Genomic DNA, 20,532 nt, shown 5'->3' with positions numbered 1-20,532 from the left:
AAGTTCTTTGATTGATTTTGAAAATTAAAAAAAATATATATTTTAATATATAATGCAATTAATACAAACTAAGGCCACAACTGGTACGGTCGGCGTGTAAGTCGCCATCTGGTGGCAGCGTCAGCAGTTGTGAGCTTGGCCTGAGTCTGGTCCGGCCGTCCATGTACGGTCCCTTTCAGTGTACACGAGCTCCAAGGAAAGATTGAGAGATTCGGTACCTCTGTAGTCTAGTGCGTTCACCCGGAAAGTGAAAGGACGTGGGTTCGATTCCCCGCAGGGGCAGTTGAATTTTCTCTCTTTCCAAAATATATCTTCGCAACATCCAGTTGTTAAAACCTTCGTATGATAGCGGAGAGTGACGTCATCCTTGTGTAAGTTGCCATCTGGTGGCAACGTCAGCAGTTGTGAGCTTGGCCTGAGTCTGGTCCGGCCGTCCATGTACGGTCCCTTTCAGTGTACACGAGCTCCAAGGAAAGATTGAGAGATTCGGTACCTCTGTAGTCTAGTGCGTTCACCCGGAAAGTGAAAGGACGTGGGTTCGATTCCCCGCAGGGGCAGTTGAATTTTCTCTCTTTCCAAAATATATCTTCGCAACATCCAGTTGTTAAAACCTTCGTATGATAGCGGAGAGTGACGTCATCCTTGTGTAAGTTGCCATCTGGTGGCAACGTCAGCAGTTGTGAGCTTGGCCTGAGTCTGGTCCGGCCGTCCATGTAGGGTCCCTTTCAGTGTACACGAGCTCCAAGGAAAGATTGAGAGATTCGGTGCCTCTGTAGTCTAGTGGTCTAGGGCGTTCATCTGGAAAGTGAAAGGACGTGGGTTTGATTCCCCGCAGGGGCAGTTCAATTTTCTCTCTTTCCAAAATATATCTTCGCAACATCCAGTTGTTAAAACCTTCGTATGATAGCGGAGAGTGACGTCATCCTTGTTTAGGTATTCATTATTTTAATCAAAGGTGGGGCAGAAAATAAACTATTTAATTTTTTTTTGGAGATCAAAGATTGCTTAAAAGAATAGGCCAAAATGTAAGCAAAATTTTAATTAGGGGAGCCATCACTTCACCGCCTATCCATCTCCCTTGCAGCTATGCCACTGATAACATTATAAAGTTGAAATATATATTTTTACCTCCAATCCTTATAACAGCAATAACAAAAATTTTCAATTTTATTTTGCTGCATTCTTACCAGAAATTGGTCACTATTCCAATTATACATCTGAAAATTAAAACTGCATCTCAGCCTGGCAGGCAGAGTTTCAATAAAAAGGGTTATGAAAATACTTTACCTGTTTTTGAGCTGGAATAAATATGTTTGCAGTGGGAAAGTCTAAGCCTTCTTCGGCAATGTGACGTGCGTAGCTATCAACATTAACAGGTTCACTTGCACCAACACATAGGTGCTTAGTATAGATTTTTCTGGCAGCTGTAGCCATCTGTGAAAACGAATAAAAAAAAGACAACTTTTATTTCACTTAATTAACCAAGGAGAACTCGCCAAGACATTGCAATATGCCAACCATGAAAATAACTATTTATTCCAAAAATTTGCTCAAAAAAGTTCTGATTTTATTAACAGCCAAGTTTTTCAGGTACAAAACCAGTTTTTGATGGTTTGAGTTTCCTAACTTTCAATATCAGTTTTCAAATTGCCTTGATACTACTATACTCCCAGTAAGTAGTAGCAGCAGCATGATGGATCTTTATCGAAAGATTGATAATTTATTAACCTCTTCCCATACAAGGAACAGATCTCTCAGCCTAGAATGGATAGAAGCAGAGGCGCAATTATGGTCTTGTTGCCCGTTTCCCATTCTAGTCCAATTTTCTTGACTACTCTTTCATCGAATTTGCCACACTGCAAATCTGCTCCCCACTTCTGGCAAGTATACCCATATCTTTCTTTGGTCAGTTCCATGCTCACACTTTCCACGTCCATCTTTTAGTCATCCGCATGCTTGCACACTGTCTTGACAACTCACATGCTTGCACATTGCTTTGGTCACTCACATGCTTGCACATGCTCTAGGCAGGGCTGGATTAAGACGCTTGAAGGCCCTAACCACTTGAATGGTTTTGGTGACCCCCCAGTCCCTACAAGTATATTTTACTCTCGACATTGAATCTATAAATTAATAAAAGAAATTATATAAAGAAAAAATATAAAGAAATTTTATATTTCAGAAGTAATTAATCTAAGGCAGAATTATGACATGAATATTTATAAGTATAGGCATTGAAAGTTTGCCTGCCCCCCCCCCCCGTTTTTTTCTAGTTGCAAAGTCTTTGATAATATTTCCTCTTTTTTTGTTTGCAATGCAAGGCTGTGGAATCGATTCCAAGAAACAGGAAATGTTAGACGTCGACCAGGGCAAGGTCGGCCACGCGCTACTACAGCAACTGATGACCGGTATGTACGGTTAACAGCCAGTCGAAACAGAACAGAGAATGCTACGCAGCTGCAAAGACGGTTGCTCTTGGCAACAGGACGAAGGGTGTCCAGCCAAACAGTACGTAATCGGCTTCATGAGGGAGGGCTCTATGCACGTAGGCCAATGGTCTGCATTCCGTTGACCCCACGCCACCGTGCGGCCCGAAGAAGATGGGCTGCTGAACATCGAGATTGGGAGCAACATGATTGGAGCCAAGTGCTGTTTACAGACGAGTCCCGATTCAGTCTGGAGCGTAACACCCGACGTGTTCTGGTATGGAGGGACAGGGGCACTCAAAATAACCCCGCATTCGTTCGTGAAAGGTCACAATACAGACGAGCTGGTTGGATGGTATGGGGTGGAATCAGCATAGGCAGACGTACGGACCTGCATATCATTCGGAATGGCACTTTGACGGCCCGAAGGTATGCAGACGAGATACTGCGACCTCATGTCATCCCTTACGCTGGAGCCATTGGAGATTCCTTTGTTTTCCAGGATGATAATGCCTGACCGCATAGAGCTCGTCTGGTGGATAACATGCTTGAAGCTGAAACAATACAGCGTATGGAATGGCCAGCGTGCTCTCCTGACCTGTGACGACGCATTGCTGTGCGACCAAGGCCGCCTGTTACTGTCCGAGACTTGCAGATTGCACTTCCTCAGGAGTGGAACAGTATTCCCCAAAGTCTGATCGATAACCTCATCGCATCCATGGCAAACAGGTGTGCAGCAGTCTTAGCTGTTTGAGGAGACCACACGCCCTATTAAAACTCATGCATCATGTCTAATCAGTACTTTTCTTTATCGTTTACATGTAACCAAATTGTTGCCCTAAATCATCTTTTCACGTTTTTTCCATATTTTCAAAGAATTAAAGCTTAATTCCAAATTTTTTTACATCTTTTTTCTGTATTGCGCATTGATATGCGTGTACTATCCATTGTATGCCAATACGTGGCTGTCTCGTACGGTTTTCTTCACTTTTTTGCTTGCTCCCCTAATTGTTTTGAGCAGTGTAGTTTGCAATATTATTAGTTTTTGTGCATTTCTGCTCTCTTTTTGATAAGGTCTTCAACTATACAATCAATAGAAAATTTTAGAATTTTTGCTGGATGCTGAAAAAATTGTGCATTTGATAACTTTTTGTGGTGCCCCTTCTTTCCCTGGTACCCTAAGCATGTGCTTATTTTGCTTAATGGTTAATCTGGCCCTGGCTCTAGGTTATTCACATCCTCTAGGTCAGTGGTTCTTAATGTTTTTTTGTCCATGACACTCTTTCAACAATTTCTTATTTCTGTGACCCCCTCTTGCGACCATGATTAATTTCCTCCCACCTTACATTTTCCTGTTACAACATAGTTATTCAAATATTGTTTGAAGTATAAATATTTTTAAGTTCAACTAAATTAATTTTTAATTTATGAAAATATGGGAAAAGCAAAATAAACAAAATACAATACAATAAAAAAATAGATGAAATTATTTTCAATCAATGTAAACTTTGCACTTGAAGACGCCGCAATGTGATCAAGTTATTGTACTGGATAGAAATTATATTATTTACACAAATCAGTTTTTCTTGGGTAAATGGTTATCATACAATTGAATAATCTATGTTAGATTAACCCAAAATTCCAAAAAGAAAACGGCTATACGCGTTTCGGAACTATATTAAGTTCCTTCATCAGTAGCAGAAACAAAGGAAAAAATATTGAAAAAAACTTCTTATAGCAGGAGTTACTCGCTGTTGTAGACAAGAGTCAAATTCAAAATGAACCGGCAACAAAAGAGGACGGAAAAAAGAAAAATGGCGGAGCCAATCGCAACCGAGAACGTGATAGTGATGCTGATGGAAAAGAATAATTATTGTAGAAACTGTTGTGCCAGATTTTTGAGAAGGGTGGTGTGCTAGATAGGTCGTTGACCAATTGGTTTGTGTTTTTGTTGATGTAGAATGATTCGAAGAAATCCAAGTCAGATGGTGAGGGACATTTTTGGATGATTTTGGCAGAAGAGAAGTCAAATTTATGGTCAAAGGACCAGCAGTGTTGGGCTATGGATGAGCGGTTCAAGTCTTGGTTGCTTACGTATCTTCTAAGCTCATTTAAACGGTATTTTAGGGCACGTTTAGTTGGGCCTATATATGATAATCCGTATTGGCATGAAATGCTGTAGATGCCCCAGTTCTTGAGTGAACACTCAGACCTTGAAGGGCTCGAAACCCTCCAGACCTCGAAGAGCGCCTTCTACAAGGACATTTTCTGAATGTCCCTGTAGAAGGCGCTTTTCAGGGTCTGGAGACCAGACTTACCGAATTCCATTTTTCCCTATTTGAAATCTCTGAACTGTTAGACCTTACTCGGGTCTGTCTCAACCAAAATGTGTTCTCTTTCAACAAACAATTCTATCGCATGACTGAAGGCCTTGCCATGGGAAACCCTCTCAATCCTGTACTTAGTGACATTTACATGCACTATTTTGAAACAAAACTCTTCAGTGAAATTTGTTTTCCTTTTTACGTCAGATATGTTGATGATTGCTTCGTTCTTCTTGACCGTAATGCTAACATTGACCACATTCTAAATACTCTCAATTCCATTGACCCCTGCATTCAATTCACTATATAGGAAGAAAACAATAACCAAATTACATTCCTGGACGTATTGGTCACTCGCCACGAACAAACTTTCTCTATCACTGTCTTTCGCAAACCGTTTGCTGTTTCTCTACCCCCCCCCACAACCTCTCTGCGCATCCTCTGGCACAAAAGTATGCCTCGTTCTACACATACATGAAGCAAGCCATTAATATTTGCTCTTCACCGACGTTACTCGATGCTGAACTGAATAACCTTAGAGCAATAGCAGTCGATTGTGGCTACCGCTGCTCTCTCATTGATAATCTACACAGCAAACTAATTAAAAACACTCCCAAAACCAAGCCTAAACCTGAACACAAAAACTTGATCATTTTGCCTTTCTTCCCAAAAACCAGCCAACGCATCGCTAAAATCCTTTGAAAATACAATTTTTCTGTGGTTTTCACCCCCGTCAATCAACTTCGTTTCTCTCAACTAAAAGATCCCGTTGACACACTCAACAACTGGGGCATCTACAGCATTTCATATCAATGCGGATTATCATATATAGGCCAAACTAAACGTGCCCTAAAATACCGTTTAAATGAGCATAGAAGATATGTAAGCAACCAAGACTTTAACCACTCATCCATAGCCCAACACTGCTGGTCCTTTGACCATCAATTTGACTTCTCTTCTGCCAAAATCATCCAAAAATACCCCTCACCGTCTGACTTGGATTTCTTCGAATCATTCCACATCAACAAAAACACAAACCAGTTGATCAACGACCTATCTAGCACACCACCCTTCTCAAAAATCTGGCACACAATAGTTTCTACAATAATTATTCTTCTCCATCAGCATCACTATCATGTTCTCGGTTGCGATTGGCTCTGCCATTTTTCTTTTTCTGTCCTCCTCCTCTACTCTTTTGTTGCCGGTTCATTTTGAATTTGACTCTTGTCTACAACAGCGAGTAACTCCCGCTATAAGGAGTTTTTTTCAATATTTTTTCTTTGTTTCTGCTACTGATGAAGGAACTTCATATAGTTCTGAAACACGCATAGCTGTGTTGTTTTTGGAATTTTGGGTTAATCTAACATAGATTATTCAATTGTATTATCAAACCCAAAAAGTAATTCATATCTAAATGGTTATAGTTTTATTCAGAATTATCAGCTACAGGTTTCAAATGCATTCTTATAATGATAAAAATCGCAAAAAGTGATAACACACACACAAGCAGTTTTATTACTTTTGTTCTTTTCATGCAGATAATAGTAATAATAGTAATGGGAATATAATTTTATCCACATTTAATGCTGTTTCTTCCCCCAACTTTCTTTCATTTTTCCAATTTGAATATCTCGATCAATATTGCACTTAGAAACGCGGAATTTTTTTGTTGGCACCCGGAGAGACTGGGCAACAACTTTGTAATTGATTTCTTGAGCACAGAGTGTCCGTATAAAGTTCATTTTTTTTCTTTGATAATTATACAACCCCTCATAACATTAATGACAATATCTGAGTTCGACACGTGATTTGGATACTTTTCTAATTGGAAGTATGTCCCTAGGACCAACGGTTCGTCAATAAAATGTCATACACGCAGTAACCTATGAACCCTGTATATGCATGTAAAAAAATAGTTAGAGATGAAATAGCCTAAAAAATCTGACATTTTTGCGCAAAAGTAGTTGAACTTAAACAATTTAATCTAAAAACAGTCCCTTTTATAACTTTAGGAAGGAAATAAAAAAAAGAAAAGGAAGGGGAAAAAATCGCCAAGACGAGCTCGGTTGTGCGTAAATGCCTCCAAATTCCACTTATGCGCAAGAGGATCCGCACCTCAATAATTAAGTCCCTCAGTTTTATGAGAAACTTTTGAATTTATGAGATGTTTGACTATGGTTACGTTTCATCCCTATATATAACTTTCAACATTATTAAAATATTTCATTTATGTGACGAACAGTTTCAATTATCTGACATTTTCACTTTGACAGGATCTCCAAATCATTGGAACCCATGGACATCCTATCCAACTATCAAATCCATAAAAATTTTACTGATTGTGAAAACGCATAGCTGAAATTATTTTTTATGTGCATTATCAATGAAAAAACCATAAACTTCAGGTTGACAGATTACGAAGAGAGACACTGAGCCGGTTATAGACATTTCAAAGTGAAACTTACGTGAGAATTTATTGCACTTTTCTGAGAAATCAGCAAACCAGCATGTCTCAAATGAACAGATTTAAATTGTTTGAAATGTGATCATACACCCTTTTACAATTTTTTTTTAATGTCCACAGCATTGTTTTTGCAAGATAGGCATTGAAATTATTTGGGATGTTTCGGGCCTGTTAATAGGAAACGTATACAATATCAGTTAAAAACCTTTAAAGCATTGCTGGTGGTGTCAATCTTAGAGGAACTCTCAATACATTATCTGCTTTGATTACATATAGAAACCAATCAATGAACCAATTGACAATAAGACCTTAAATATGTTTAAAATTATGTTTTTCCTTTTGCATTGAAAAGAATAACATATGAAGACTTGAGATTGAAAAAATTATATGGCAATTACAGTTTCTTAAGTAATACAGCACAATATAGTTTTAAAAAATTAAATTTCTCGGATATTTTTGCTCATGTATGGTTTTTATATCACGAAGTATAACATGTACTTAAAGCAATAGAATTTTTGTGATATTTTCAATGAGATATAGTGGATCCCACTTATAATTTTTTTTCAAAAAACCGTCATGGTAAACGCAAGCACAAATAGAAAATCTTAATGGGAATTGAAATGTACCATATGAAAATAAGTCGCACTATGCTGGAAAACATTCTAAGTGGGAAGTTGTAAGCAAAATCGACTGTATAAGGGAAGGGGGCTAATTTTCAAAAACCTTCAGTTGTGCAATTTTTGCACTTATACTCAGTTTTGACACAGCCTCTTGAATAGCATAAGTTAAGTTACATTGTATTAAGTAGTAGTTTTACTTACAAGAAGAAACGTCTTACCATCATGAAACGTCTCATTTGTTTAGTCTATAAGCAAATACAGAGCGTGTTTAAATATTGAATGATACATACTCATAATGGAATGATACATACTCATAATGGAATGATACATACTCATAATGGAATGATACATACTCATAATGGAATGATACATACTCATAATGGAATGATACATACTCATAATGGAATGAAGATGCTATTACAAAGCCATCCAGTATTTCAGGGCCTTAAAGTTTAAGTTTGAATTTTGATAACCACACACAAGTAATGAATACGTATTTTGCATAGCTGAGCATTTCGTGTAAGAGTATAGACATGAATAGTGTCTCCTAATTATCAAGCTCTACATTCTACACTAACCTGTTCAGGCTCTGAACAAACACATTGCACTAATTTCACATTACAATTTTTTAAAAAAACAAAGCTTGCGACTTCATTAAATTTTTTTCCCTATAGCAACTAAATAAGTAGTTTGACTTATTTCTGTTAGTCATCTGATATTTTAAATTAAAATTGAGAAAAAGCAATACAAAAAAAAAAAAGTCTTACGTTCCCTTATATTGCAAAAAATAATGTCAGATTTAATAAAGTGACACTGTGTATACAGGGTGCATCGACAACAAGGCGTATGGTATTTTATTGACGAATCATTGATTCTAGAGATATACTTCCAATAAAAAAAAAGGTATATATAAGGCTTATAAAAGGTATCCAAATAGCGTGAACTACTCAGATATGTCATTCATGTTACAAGTTGTTGTATAGTTATAAAATAAAGATGTTAACATTTTATACAGACACCCTGTGATCAAAAACTTGAATAGAAAGTTGTTGCCCTGTCTTTCCTGATGCCAACTAAAAAATTTTCATGTTTCTAATAGCAGGGCATTAAATGCAGGCATAACAGTTTATCCATATTTAAAGCTGTTTTTTCCAACTTTCTTCAATTTTTTGAATCCGAGTACAATCTCATTGTACTTGGAAGCATAGAAATTTTTTAGTTGGCATCGGGAGAGACGGGGAAACAACTTTCTGATTGGATTTTTGAGCTCAGGGTGTACATATAAAAAGTTACCATCTTTATTTTAATAACTACACAAAACCCCTTGCAACATGAATGACATATCTGAGTACCACATGTTATTTGGATACTTTTTTTTTAATGGGATGTATGCCTTTAGAATCAGCGGCTCACCAGTAAAATATCACACGTCCTGTTAGCTATGCACCCTGTACATATATGTCTTGAAAGCTTATGATGTAATGAAAGCTTATGACAAATTGGATAAACATACAAAAAAATCATTACATACTTGTTTTTACTTGCTAGAAACTCTTAAAATTCCTGACACGTCAAATGCTAAATTTAATCTTTTAACACTAGAAAGGCCGGACCAGTCATTTCGACCGTTTTTTATTTTGAAAACGCTATTATCTCATGTACACTTCATTTTTATTAACTTTTTATTATTTCTGTACTTATCTCTGTGTTTAAAAATTTAAAGACATTGAAGGTTTTTTCCGGAGATAGACATGTATACTTAGAACGGCCAACAGAAGTAATTTTGACTGCTATATGTAAATTGTATTTGTTTTCTTCTTGTGGTGGGCAATGATGTGTACTTTTGCCTTTAGATTTATTCCCTATCATTCCCTGATGGCACACACAACACAACATATATTCACGAGTAACATACCAATAAGAAAAAATAAATAAAATAATGCTATGTGTTGCATCATGTTACTGGGTAATCTGAAGAGTCTATTGACAGAGACAGTTATGTATCCACAATCGAAACCCTATATCTTATTGAGCTATAGCCTCTGTTATCAAAGTTGAGGAAACTTTTTTCTTTCTGATCGTTCACCTGGCAAGCTGTTTTTGTTCTGATTTGACATTTCGTAACTATTCATGCCGCCACCTGCTTTAAAAACCTTCCAAGGAAACAAGTTCATTCAATGTGTAGGAATGACTCTTAAAAAAAGTATGCATTAGAACAAAATAGTCTAATTTTATCAGTACCAAATGATATTTCGGACAATAAATCTAAGGCGACTTACAATGCAAACTCTGACAACGAAAACCATGATTTTCTGCTATATTTACCTGAAAGAGAAAGTAGTGATTCCGGAAAAGACTGATCTGAATCAGATAATACTGATAAAAAAGAAAGACAAAGATGCATTTTTTAAAATTGTATATTCTTCGTAAGTTAATTTGCAGTAGGGCGCAAGTAGCCCAGGTCGATAAGATACTCGCCTAAAGTACCAAAGGATTTTTAGAGGTGTCGCGAGTTCGATACCCCGTTCATCCTTGTCAGAAAACTTTCCTGACACAGGGGCACAACAAAAACAGGGACACTACCGCAGAAAAAATTGCAACCAGAGGGAATCCACCATCGAGGAGTTAGCGCACCAACCTCTCGATGAGCATAAAAAACAAGCCTGCTGTTCGAAATTGGCAATAAATTGTAGGCAGGGGCGTCGGAAGTGTTTCGAACCTGTGGGTGTCCGTCTTGAGATTCATGTAGGAAATTTCGATTTTTGAATCAATTCTGTGGGTGCTCGGAGCCGTTCTACAAACTTCCGTGGGTGCTCGAGCACCCACAGCACCCCCGGCTCCGACGCCACTGATTGTAGGTCCCGGTCTAATTAGCCCTTGTGTGCAGAGAATGACCGTGGTGCGACGAAAATGATCAAATGTTTAATTTGTAGTATAAAATTTTAATAGTGCCCTAGTTTTATACTACTGTAGCGCAAATTTGCACTGGCATAATTGCATATGTTATCCATAGCGTGCGCAAACAACTAAATTAAGTGAATAAAAGAGACCAATACATATAAAAATGTATACATCATCAAAATAGAGCAATGTACGATGCAATGTAAATGTTATGTTCATCAATCTTTTTTTTACCATGGAAAAAATCGTTGATAATGACATCTACAGTTGCCCTCTAATTTTTCACATATTTATAGTTTGAATGTCACTTTATGGACACCCTGTATACTTAAAAAAACGCAAATTTCATCAAAATTTACAAATTAACCATGTGGGATGATGCTTGCTATTTTTTATTGTGAAAATTTAGTAAGAATAAATATATTGCACTGAAAAGAAGCAGCAGTCAAAATGACTGCCAGCGGCCCTTTTAGGTATAACATAGTCTGGCCCTTTTAGTGTTAACTACTCAGATCTCACGGCAGGCATTGAAATATCCTACTAACCACAATCAAAGATCTAAATTTTTTTTTTCATTGCCTTGTATTTATGATGCTGCTTAAGGACCATATTGGCTAGCCTCTGCATGGTGTGGGGGGTTAACAAATATTCCTAAAAACCAGGTAGTGATAATCATCTTATTTTTCAACAGCACAACACTATTTCTTTTCAGCAGAGGCAATGGATTGGCACCCCTCCTAGAAGTCGTAAAAAATACCCCAGAACAATCATTCTTTGTTTGATATTCTGACCCCGAACAGACCACCACTCTGTGCTTAGCTGTCTATCTTTCTATACTCATGTGTAACTCTTATAATAATATAATAATTAATTATACTAACATAAAACTCATGAACTTCATTTGAAATCATCCTTTTCAGACCCAGTACTAAAAAACAGAAGGGGCAGGCAAACACCAGCTAAAGCACCAGGCAATGCAACTTGAGCAGGCCTGTAACTACTCTGAGGCAACTGGGGCGGTGCAACGAGCTGAATGGGGGGGGGGGGGCGGTGCTTGTAACTCCTCCTTTTTCTGAGCATAACCATTTCAAGGAGACTCCAAGAAAAGATTGCCCCGAGCACGCTACGGCCCTGGGGAAGGGCCGTCTTAAGAGCATCATGGGCCCCCGAGCCTAGTGATTCCTCTGAGGCCCTACCTAGTAAATTCTAAAAAATTTTAACTTGATCTCATTTTCATGAGGCCCCTCTACTCTTGAGGTTCCCGGTTCGCTCCCGAATAGGCTCATGCGTTAAGACGGCACTGGGAAGGAGTTGTTTTTTTCTCTCCATAGATTTTTTTTAACCTCCGGGACTTCAGCTTTAATTTCAACGATAAAGCACAATTCTTGAAGTTTGAGCTTAACATCCCTGGGGTTAAAAAAAGAATATATAAAGTGAAAAGAAGCAACCCTCACGTTTGTGCATACAGGGTCAAAAAGAGTTATGCATAATTGCCGGTAAAAGTGATAAATGTTGCAAAATTTATGAAACTTACAGAGAGGATTGGTGATTATGCATTACCGATTCAACGCATTTACCACAACATACATCTAATCCTATATTTCCTCAACTTCAAAAAACTCATTTCAAATATATGAAGATACATATCCGAAATTTCTTTTAGACGAAATGGATTTGCTGCTGCCCCCCCCCTCCCCGTTTTGGATACGTATGTGAGGTACACTACTTTATTTCCATATTTTCATGGAAGTACGAATTAACCTACCTATTCTGCTGCGTATAGTCTGTGTATAATACGTTTCCATAATACCAATCAGAGTACGGCACTGCGGTCAGCAAAGCCTATATAACACAACAAGTGTCTGGCATAGTTGTTAGACTGGTTACTGCTGCTACAATGGCAGGTTATCGAGATTTAAGTGAGTTTGAACGTGGTGTTATAGTCGCGCATGAGAGATGGGACATAGCATCTCCGAGATGGCAATGAAATTTGGATTTTCACATACGACCATTTCACGAGTGTACCGTGAATCCGGTAAAAAAATAAATCTACGACATCGCTGCGGCCGGAAAAAGATCATGCAAGAACGGGACTAACGACAACTGACGAGAATCATTAAACGTGACAGACGTGCAACCCTTCCGCAAATTGCTGCAGAATTCAATGCTGGGCCATCAACAAGTGTCAGCGTGTGAACCATTCAACGAAACATCATCGATATGGGCTTTCGGAGCCGAAGGCCCACTCGTGTACCCTTGATGACTGCACGACACAAAGCTTTATGCCTCCCCTGGGCCCGACAACACTGACATTGGACTGTTGAGGACTGGAAACACGTTGCCTGGTCTGACGAGTCTCGATTCCAATTGCTTCGAGCTGATGGACGTGTACGGGTATGGAGACAACCTCATGTATCCGTGGACCCTACATGTCAACAAGGGACTGTTCAAGCTGGTGGAGGCTCTGTGATGGTATGGGGCGTGTGCAGTTGGCATGATATGGGACCCCTGATATGTCTAGATACGACTCTGACAGGTACGTAAGCATCCTGTCTGATCACCTGCACCCATTCATGTCCATTGTGCATTCCGACGAACTTGGACAATTTCAGCAGGACAATGCAATACATTATTGAACATATCTGGGATGCCTTGCAACGTGCTGTTCAGAAGAGATCTCCTTACTCCTACGGATTTATGGACAGCCCTGCAGGATTCATGGTGTCAATTACCTCCAGCACTACTTCAGACATTAGTCGAGTCCATGCCACGTCGTGTTGCGGCACTTCTGTGGGCTCGCGGGGGCCCTACACGATATTAGGCAGGGTACCATTTTTTTGGCTCTTTAGTATATATTGCTGTGGAACTATACATGGTGCCTTTTTTTTCCTCAAACTAGTGAAGTTTGCATATGCGGATTATAAGCAGCAAAATTCGATAGGTTTTGTTTAATTCTTATTCAAGATTAACGTCAAAGAAATGACTTGCCTTCAAAATGAATTTCTTCAAGATGATTAAAATTCTTACAAATCTTATATACAACTAATACAGCAAAAATTAAAATTGAAAATTTCACTAGGATCAAAAGATGTTTATTTAGATTAAATTTATTGACGTTTTTGGCACCTTCTCTTAAAAGTCGGTTTGAAAAAAAATCAAATTGAATTTCCAACATACGTTCCTGATTAGTTCCTTGAAATGAAAAAGATGTCTTTTTAGAGTCACGTTGTGGCCACACCTTACCAAGGCCTCCTAGACTAGTGGTTCTCAACCTTTGAAACACCGTGGCCCAGTAGGATTCTTTTTTCTGAGCGGAAGTCCCGGTCATAAACACGACTAATGGAAAACGAACGGGGATATATATGAAATGATGAATCACTGATGACCCGGTTTGACTCTTGCCAGGGTCTGCTACCGGCTGACGTCCGGCAGTTGAGAAACACTGTTCTAGACAGAGATACTGTATAGGAGCCTCATAGGAGGCTTTATCATTACTCACCGGGTATCTGGAACAAGATCCATGAAACTCTGAAAAGATGTTCAGTTGTGTGTATGTACGGTTTGTTAAAATTTTCCACACACACACGTTTCACTCAGGCACGGCTCGAGACAAAATCTCTACCCGAGTGGGACCTATTTTTCAGCCCCCTTCACCTCCCAATTAAAAAAAAACTTTTGTTTCAATCGCTTCGTTTTGATGTGTTCAAAGTAACAGCAATATTTTATGTCAAAACATGTCCAATTTCTTTTGGCCTTTTACCTTGGATTTGGCTCTTTTCCTAGAGCGGGCGGAAATCATTTTTCCGTTTTTTCGCCCTTTTACCTCAAACTTAACGCCCCTCCTAGAGAGGGCACGTAAAAGTTTTCCAAATTTTTTTTTGCGTTTCCACTTCGGATATAACGACCCTCCTAAAGCGAGCAGAAATAATTTTCTGTAATTTCTTTCACTCCGAATTTTGCGCTCCTACTAGAGGGGGGCAGAAATCACTTCCCCTAATTTTTTTCACCCTCTCTACCTCAGATTTGGTGCCCTTTCTACAGTGGACACAAATATTTTTCCTAAATTTTTTTTGCTCTTTCACTTCAGATTTGACGCTCTTCTAGAGCACACCCAGTGCCACAGAGCTGCCCCTGGTTGAACTAATAGGAAAGTCTGGCAAGTCGAGAGCGCTAAAGTGCATGGGTTTTCAGATATGAGCACATTTTTGTTTCTCCTCGTGTGAAAGGTAGGAACGAGGCCCAAGTGCAGGATCCCTATTTAAAATGGTCAGCTAATAATAGGTTTCAATTCATTCGTTAAAAAATTTTTTTTTTTAAAATACTTTACTGTATTGGCGATTCGATTCTGCGTTTTTAATAAAAGTAATACAAGGGAAAAAAGTGGCATGAAAGGCCTCTGGCTCAAAATCTTTCCCCCAACATCAGAAGACACTCAATTCCTGTAATACTACCCACAACACAGGAAAACATTTTGCTCTCGTTAGTAGAAAAATTGGGTGACCAAGGGCGATTCCTCCATCATTTTTATTTTTTACTGCACAGCAACAGAGAAAGAAATTGCTTCTCCCCCCCCCTCCCAAATCTCCTGCAGGAATAAACGAAAAGAGCTCGAGAGAGAGAGAGAGTGTGTATTTTTATCTGACCAAAATCGCTACGTACTGTACGTATATAGGTGCACTGCCCATAAATTACTTTCTTTTCAAAAAATAAACGTAATATTATATACACACTCAAACCTTTTTGTTGTTTTTTTTCAAAATTCCCATCTTGGTAATTTTTCATGTGTATTTTATAGTTTATAAATAACGTATCTTAAAGATATTTTTCTAGTAATGTATATTTAAAATGTTTCAGCGCCCTTTCTCATTTGGCGCACAGTGCAATTACACCGGTTGCACTGCCCTAAGACCGCCCCTGGTTATGTTCGAACTAACCAAAAATTATGAAGGTTTTTAACAGCTGGCTGATGTGAAGATATGTTTAGGAAAGAGAGGAAATTCAACTACCCTTGCGGGAATCAAACCCACGTCCTTTCACTTTCTGGGTGAATGCCTTAGACCCCTAGACTATAAAGGCAACGAATATCTAAATCTTTTTTTAAAGCTTGTGTGCACTGAACGGGACCATATATGCACGATCAGATATAACAAGCCAAAGCTTGCAATTGCTGACACTGCCACCAGATGGTGACTTATCTGAGGATGATGTCACTCTCTGCTATCTATATGAAGGTTTTCAATAGCTGGCTGATGCGAAGATATGTTGTTTAGGAAAGAGAGAAAATCGACTGCCCTTGCAGGGAATCGAATCCATGTCCTTTCACTTTCTGGGTGAACATCTTAGACCATTAGACAAGTGGTGTGCAAACTGTGGGTCGCGACTCCACAGTGGGATGCATCAATGAACTAGCAGGGTTGCAAGAGATTCTCCAAAATAAAAATTTTCAAATAAAAAATTCATTTTTATTTAAAAAATATGTCAAAACTAAAGAATGCCTTTATTCAGCTGAGCTAATTACCATGTATCAGACAATGTAATTTTAACAAATTCTACTTGTACAATAATCAATATTATAAGCTTTGTCATGCCAGAATCATGAATGTGCAATGTCCTTGTAAAAAAAAAAAGAATGTGGGAAATGACTTTTGAATGTTTACTCTACCCATGATACTCTATGCAAGTTACTTTTCTAAAATGTTTTGTAACGTGTGTTTCAATAGGGCATTACTGAAACACACATGTAATATTTGTGTTTCAGGCACAACTTAGGTAGCAAAACAGAGTATCCAAGCAGGTGATAAAAAAAGAAAAATTTGTACATTCGTGCATCTGGCGAGCACATGCGGCAGACATCAAGTTAGTACTTTTACATTTTACAGCGTGACTTGGAGAAAATTACCCAATTTAAAAATTGCACATTTCTTAAAAGTTAAAAACACAGAGTAGAATGTTGAGTGATCTGTGAATATACGGAGGGAAATGTGTATTTCCCTCCTGTGTGTCTTTATGAACAACTTTTTTAATGGCCGATTTCAAGTGTATAATCATTTTGAAATCGGGCGATTCTTTCTTAATCACCCTGTATACAAAAATCAAGGACCATACACCTCGCTACAGTTCCATCTTGCATAATGGACATCAAGTACATCAGAAAACAAAGTAAATATTCATATGATATTAAAAAAAATTGAATATCTTTGGAAGTCAGTATCGCCTAATCAAAATCAAGAAACAAGCGTTCCAAAAATGACTTTCGGGAAAGCATGTTTTACTTCAAAAAAATTGGACTGTCCTGGAAAAAATAAACATATGGTCAGCCTATGTAGGGGGTCAATGATAAATTTTTTCGTCAAAAGGGGGATCACATTTCTAAAAGTTTGCACACCACTGCACTAGACTACAAAGGCAAAGAATATCTCAATCTTTCCTTGCACACGAGCTCCAAGGAAAGATTGAGATATTCATTGTCTTTGTCATCTAGTGGTCTAGGGCAGTGGTTCTCAACCTTCAGAAGACTGTGGCCTAGTTGATTTCTTTTATGTGAGTAGAAGGCCCGGTAATATGTATGCCCAATGGGGTATAAATGGGTAAAAATGAATCGGTGAGCTATTCACGGCCTGATTTGACTGGTGTCAGGGCAAAACAGTTGTGAAACACTGGTCTAGGGCGTTCACCTGGAAAGTGAAAGGACGCAAGTTTGATTCCCTGTAAGGGCAGTTGAATTTTCTCTCTATACTAAACATATCTTTGCATCAGCCAGCTGTTAAAAAACTTTGTATGGATAGCAGAGAGCAGATCCACAACTAGGATTTTTGCTGCTTGGGGCAAACATCATTCTTCCGCCCCCCTCCCCAGCTTTAAAATTCAATAGTTTTATAACGGTGTTCTTTGTGTCCTACCTAAAACTGCCATCCCCAAAATTTTGCTGCCCGGAGCAGTTGTCCCCTCTAGTTATGGTGCTGGTGGAGAGTAACAACATATCAAATACAAATACAAATACAACGCCACAACAGGCAAATTGCCCAACGAGGTGGCTGACTTAAGAACACCATGGATCCCCGAGCCATTTTTTGGAGGCCCTACTTACTACTACTACACCCCACATGCACCCCGCCCACAACCCCCCCCTCCCCGCGGAACCCCCCAACGAATCGGTACATGCGGGAATGTGCGTGTACGTGTAGTGAAACCTGAAGTGAAGTTTTGTTGTTTCTCTGTAATGCTTGTTATATGTAGTGCTGCCATCTGCCACAAGTTTTTCAAACTATGAGTGAAGTGTTATGATTGAATGATTTATCGTTGTAGGACTGTTGCTCTCTGTGGCGAGACTTTTTAACGGGGAGATCGGCTCGCATTTGCGCCTTGAAGTTGGGAACCACAGAAAACCAACTTCAGCCGACCACCACTGTGGGGTTCGAACCCGGATCCTCGCATCGCGAGTCCGTCACTATAACCACTCGACCACCACAGCGGTAAAAAAAAGTGTAATTATTTGGAGGTGGGTGGGTTTGAACCCATGTAACCTGAACCCTTCCCATCTCTAACCCTGTACCTTACCAACCCACCACTACAGCACTATCCTCGGATAACCAAACATTTTTTCCAATCAACCCACCTGACCCTAGTTTAGTATTTACCATTTGTACAGTATTGCACTGCATTTACATTTTTTCCCAAAAAAATTATTTTGTTTGATGAAATCTAAAATTTTCCTGAGAAAAAAGTGGATCAATTTTGGCTAATATTTTCCACGAGAGTTATCTTCACTGGAGTACGGTCTCTAATGTGCTGAGAAGACATAATAAACTGTGTGAGATGTTTTTTTCCTCTTGCTACATCCTTATTGTGTCAGTGTGGTTTCAGCCAATGCCACAGTGATGGTCTGCTGAAGTTGTCTTTTTGTGGTACCCAACATTGTGGCACTAATGTGAGCCGATCTCATTAAAAAAATCCGTCACAGAGAGCAACAGGCCTACAATAATACAAATATTCAATCACTATACTCCATTCACAACTTGAAATTATGATGGCAACACTGAAAAAATAGATGCACTACTAGATACACGCTGTCAGGTGTACACACTTCGCTCCAGACTCTGCCACGAAGCTGGCCTGGAAGAGATCTCAGCAATGGGATAAGTCTGATGGCAGAGTCCTGACATTCATTCATGCGACATCCTTACTTACAGAGCTCTATGGACCAGAACACTACTACTTGAGCGATGCCAAAAATATGAAATAATTGTGTTGTTTGGTTGAATCTCTTGATACAAGTTCTAAATAATTCTCTTGCAAATGTAAACCATATTTGGCTTCAGAATATTTTTCAATTAAAAAGTAATACATTTCACGGGATAGTTTTGGGACATTAAATTAACATTCAGACAATTTAAGGCATTAAACTGATCAGAGGATGATGTCTCTCATGTTGTGTCTAAGGAAAGATTGAGATATTCATTGCCTCTAGTGGTCTAGGGTGTACACCCAAAAAGTGAAAAGATATGGGTTCGATTCCTTGCAAGGACAGTTGATTCTTTTCCTTTTTCGAAATATATCTTTGCATCAGCCAGCTGTTAAAAGCCTTCATTAAACTGATGCCTTGAAGAAATTCTGTTGGGAACACACGCCTTTGCGTGTTAATGACAAGCTACCCCTATATCTGGTACTTATTATTTTATAAATTTTTTCTCTCTAATTCAAGAACAAATTTCATCAGCGTCCAACACTTGCCTGTGCACTATATATATGTGCATGTATATATATGAATTTTTCTTTTCTATTAATTTATGTGTAAAAACTATATTTAAAAAAAAAAAATTAGATATTACACATTCCAGGTAACCATTTTTCAAAAACTGAAAACAGTGAAAGCTTGAGCTAAAAATATGGGAAATTTTTAAATTCCACAAGTTCAAAAATTTTTGAACCTAATTAAAATTTTTATAATAAATAAGAGTAATTCATTTAAAATGAGCTTACTTCTTCCTGATCAGATAAATGACGATAATTTTCGCAAGCAATCCAAAAAATAATATTCTCCTGGCTGAATTCCACCTTCAAAAAGTCCTATAAAATATAAAACTTAAGTTTTATCTCAGGTTTCACATTAAAACTGCAGTTGTTGATTGTCCTAGCTTTTAATGCTTGATTTTATTTTCAAGAAAAATAGTTCAAAATAACACTTCTTCCCCTTGCTACGTCTTCAAAAATTTTTGTAAATTCAAAAAAACAATATTAAATAAAAAGCAAGTAACATACAAGCATAACAGGTCTGATGAAATACAGTTGAACCCCCAATGTAACGCCAATATCCATCTCAAAGAACTTTGGCGCTATAACGAGTTTGGCATAATATCAGATCGTGGTCCGAATAGCGTTTTAGAGAAGCTACATTACATAAATTCATACGTTTATTATGAACTACAGTATCTCAGTGTCTTATTAGTGTTACTCTATAAATAACCTATTTTATATGCATTCAATTTTAAGAAGAGGAAATTCATAAAATTGTAAACACTTTACACACACACACAATTACAGTGGAATCCTGTTTATATGTCGCTCAGTTATACAACTTTCACGTTTATATGGTGTTTAACTTTGTTTGCAATTTGTTCCTATGCATTTTAATGTTAAAATAATCCATTTATTTGACATAAAACCTCGATTATTCAATGTTTTCCCTTCGACACAAACTCCTAATCTTTCAGGAAAAATGTCACGTAACACATAGTAAGCATTTGAAGGGAACACGTCTGCTGATAAGAAAGACACACACAGTAAGTCCTTTCGACCAT

At 38.2% G+C, this 20,532-nt stretch overlaps 1 protein-coding gene and 1 pseudogene across 7 annotated transcripts in view; one reads left to right on the top strand and one right to left on the bottom strand.

The window, feature by feature from the left end:
• LOC149080478 (regulator of G protein signaling 12-like) overlaps nucleotides 1-20,532 on the bottom strand; it is a 290,792-nt gene that overhangs the window by 135,168 nt on the left and 135,092 nt on the right. For all 7 annotated transcript variants that reach the window (XM_089239583.1, XM_089239581.1, XM_089239579.1 and 4 more), the window contains 2 exons: nucleotides 19,715-19,801; nucleotides 1,288-1,434 (listed from right to left, as the gene is read on the bottom strand). In XM_089239583.1, the coding sequence (XP_089095709.1) occupies nucleotides 1,288-1,434; nucleotides 19,715-19,801 (234 nt within the window). The remainder of the gene's footprint in view (nucleotides 1-1,287; nucleotides 1,435-19,714; nucleotides 19,802-20,532) is intronic.
• Nucleotides 4,765-7,183, top strand: LOC149080479 (uncharacterized; annotated as a pseudogene).

This window comes from Pholcus phalangioides, unplaced genomic scaffold (assembly GCF_987345545.1).
Source record: "Pholcus phalangioides strain wild (caught in Gottingen) unplaced genomic scaffold, Ppha-v1.0 ptg000011l_1, whole genome shotgun sequence".
NCBI lineage: Eukaryota > Metazoa > Arthropoda > Arachnida > Araneae > Pholcidae > Pholcus > Pholcus phalangioides.
This window is presented reverse-complemented; position numbering and strand designations above follow the sequence as displayed.